This window comes from Cryptomeria japonica, chromosome 5 (genome assembly GCF_030272615.1).
Source record: "Cryptomeria japonica chromosome 5, Sugi_1.0, whole genome shotgun sequence".
Lineage (NCBI taxonomy): Eukaryota > Viridiplantae > Streptophyta > Pinopsida > Cupressales > Cupressaceae > Cryptomeria > Cryptomeria japonica.
Window position 1 is genome coordinate 878,363,769 of NC_081409.1, and position 3,192 is coordinate 878,366,960.

General features: G+C 40.9%; 2 protein-coding genes across 2 annotated transcripts; both read left to right on the forward strand.

Moving 5' to 3' along the window:
* Positions 1–423: 423 nt before the first annotated feature.
* On the forward strand, positions 424–1,644 carry LOC131876277 (LRR receptor-like serine/threonine-protein kinase FLS2). Its single transcript, XM_059221183.1, has one exon. It carries the CDS (start codon positions 424–426, stop codon positions 1,642–1,644), a length of 1,221 nt encoding a protein of 406 aa, XP_059077166.1.
* An 11-nt stretch (positions 1,645–1,655) lies between these two features.
* Positions 1,656–2,920, forward strand: LOC131876278 (putative leucine-rich repeat receptor-like serine/threonine-protein kinase At2g24130). Its single transcript, XM_059221184.1, has 3 exons — positions 1,656–2,220; positions 2,366–2,689; positions 2,775–2,920. Exons 1-3 carry the CDS (start codon positions 1,656–1,658, stop codon positions 2,918–2,920), a joined length of 1,035 nt encoding a protein of 344 aa, XP_059077167.1.
* Positions 2,921–3,192: the final 272 nt, after the last annotated feature.

Sequence of the window (3,192 nt, forward strand, 5' to 3'; positions counted from 1 at the left end):
ATAACTCTCTAAATAATAAAATAATATTTTAGTAAAGGAGCAAATTAGATAGTCCAATGACATACGTCCATTCCTCTACCATCCATGTGAAAGAACGAAATTAATCTATTTATTCCTCCTCCCTTCTATTCCATTCTATTCTGTTCAATTGCTTGCCTTGTGTGTTTCGCCTGCTTCACGGTAGTTTGATCTTCCATGGCTACTATTTTTCTCTTACTGCTTTACATATTTTTAATCTCCGCTCTTCCCCACTCCCATAATCATCAACAACAACAACAATTTCTCTTGCGATTCAAAGCTGCCATTTCTAAGAACGGCACTTCTCTGGCCGACTGGACTCCCCTTCACCCCTTCTTGTGCAACTGGACTGGTGTTACTTGTCACTCCTCTTCTCACTCTGTCCGTGCCATCAATTTAACCCTAATGAGTTTAAACGGCACCATCTCTCCTGTCCTGGGGAATCTCTCCTCTCTTCGATCCATAGATCTCTCCCAAAATTACCTCACTGGTACCATTCCACCTCAACTCGGCCAGCTCCCACATCTACGGATACTCAGGCTTCACAGAAATCAATTACAAGAAACCATTCCGCCCACTCTCTCCGCTTGCCGCAATTTGTATTTTCTGGCACTCTCCTTTAACCAACTGCATGGTAGCATTCCGCCTGAGCTCGGTCTTCTGACAAGTTTGAGGTACCTCGCCTTGGGCGTCAACGCTCTCACGGGTACCATTCCGCCCTCTCTCAAAAATCTCTCCGCCTTAGTTGAGTTGAATTTGAACGAAAATGAGCTCAGCGGCACCATTCCTCCTGAATTGGGAATGCTCACCAACGTAGAGTTCCTTGGTTTATGGGGAAACCAGCTTAGTGGAAACATACCAAACTCCTTGGGAAATTGTTCCCGTCTAAAACAACTTTCTTTAAATTCAAACCAACGGAGTGGAATGGTTCCAATGGAACTGGGTAAGTTGAACCTTCTTACGAAGCTTTACGTGCACAGCAATCAACTTGTTAGTGACAGCAGTAACACATTGGTCTTTCTCGCTACTCTCACAAATTGCTCCCACTTGCAAAAAATAGAAATGGCAAACAATACTTTCACTGGTGTATTGCTCCCATCCATAGGCCAACTGTCTTCCAATCTCTACGAATTGAGTTTAGCAGACAACATGATAAGCGGAAGCATACCACAACAGATTGTCAATCTGACAAACTTAACCTTCTTAGATCTACACAATAATCATTTGAGCGGCAATATTCCATCTGGAATTAAAAGATTCCGCAAGTTAGAGAGATTGTATTTGGGTGGGAACAAATTAGAAGGAAGCATTCCAGGTGAGATAGGTCAAATGCAACATCTCGGACTCTTAAGTCTTAGTCACAACCAGTTATCTGGTAAAATACCAGATTCTCTTTGTAACTCCCAGCAGCTGAGACGTCTTTTCCTTCAGCACAACAAGTTATCAGGGAAAATCCCTGTTAGTTTGGATGGATGCCAGAAGTTGGAGCTCCTTGACTTATCTCACAATAAACTAGCGGGGAGAATACCTGGTGAAGTCATTGCCAATTTGCCAGCCTTAAAAACCTGCAATTCTACCTCAATCTTTCATGGAATTCTCTGCAAGGGTCCATCCCACACGAGATGAGTAAAATTGTAATGGCTCAAGCCATAGATATATCTGGAAATCGACTTACTGGGGTCATTCCAGATTCTCTAGGAGACTGTACAGCATTAGAGCATCTAAATCTGTCCCACAACGCCTCTGAAGGTCCAATACCAGATTCACTCTCCAAATTGAAAAATCTTCAAGAAATGGATCTCTCTTTCAATAATTTGTCAGGGCGGATTGCAGAAGCAGGGATGTTTCCAAATAGAACTGTTGCGGTACTGTTTATGAGAAACCCCGGCCTATGTGGCCCAAAAAATTATTCATTGCCTCCATGCTTGAATCAGGCCGAGGTAAAACACTCTCTGCTCAAAAAAATAGTGTTATTAGTTGTTGGAATCGGTGCAATTGTATTATGCTTCTTCATCTTAGGAATGCTATGGCGGCATAAACTTTCAAGGGAGCTAGTCAGCCCCTCGAGCTTTAATTTTCAAAGGCTCAACTATCCAAAATTTTCTTATAAAGATCTTGTCATTACAACATCTGGATTTGATGAGTCAAACTTGCTTGGAGTGGGTAACTTTGGATCAGTCTACAAAGGCATCTTGAGGGATGGTAAGATAATTGCCATCAAGACTCTTAATTTGCAAAATGAAGTAGTTCTTAAAGAGTTTCAAGAGAGAGTGCAAGGTGTTAGGGAGGATTCGACACCGTAACCTCATCAGAATCATAATTGCCTTTTTCTATCCTGACTTGAAAGGTTTGGTTCTTGAATTTGCATGTAATGGGAGCTTGGAAAATCATTTGCACCCTGACAGAAATGGTGAGGGCTTTTGTAGACTGGGATTGAGTGAGTATTTGAGCAATGCTATAGATGTAGCCCATGGCCTGGAATATTTACATCATGATTGTCCTCTACAAGTTGTGCACTGTGATTTAAAACCTAGCAATGTGCTCTTGGATGCCAACATGACAGCCCTTGTGACTGATTTTGGTATATCCCGTTTAACTGGTACAAATTCTGGAGATTCATTGAGTACAACAACATTTGCACTCAAAGGATCCATTGGATATATTGCCCCAGGTAAATTCTTTTAGTCTTCTTTATATTGACATTATCATTTTCTTTATTTGCTTCTTAAGAATTTAATGAATAAAACTGATTGCAGAGTACGCATTGGGTGGGAATGTTTCTACTAAGGGAGATGTTTATAGTTATGGAATTCTGATATTAGAGATGATTACAAGGAAGAGGCCAAGTGATGACATGTTTGTGGTAGATGCGAGAAAAGACAAATGTATTTTCTCGGTGTAATTACGGATCTTAGGCTGCAGTCAATTTGTAAGGAACCTGGGTTTTGGCAATTTGAAGCAATTAGGATGGTGTTGGAGAGGGACTTCTTGTCTTGAATTAATAAGTATTGGGTCGATGCTGACATTTTCTCGTGGTTTCTGACATCACTTTTGGATTTGGGAGGTACAAAAGTAGATATTCTTCAGCTTCTCTGAGAGGTTTTTAAAGAAGAATTTCTAGTTGATGATATTGACATGGTGGTTTTTGCTAGATAAACTTCTACAATCTAGAGT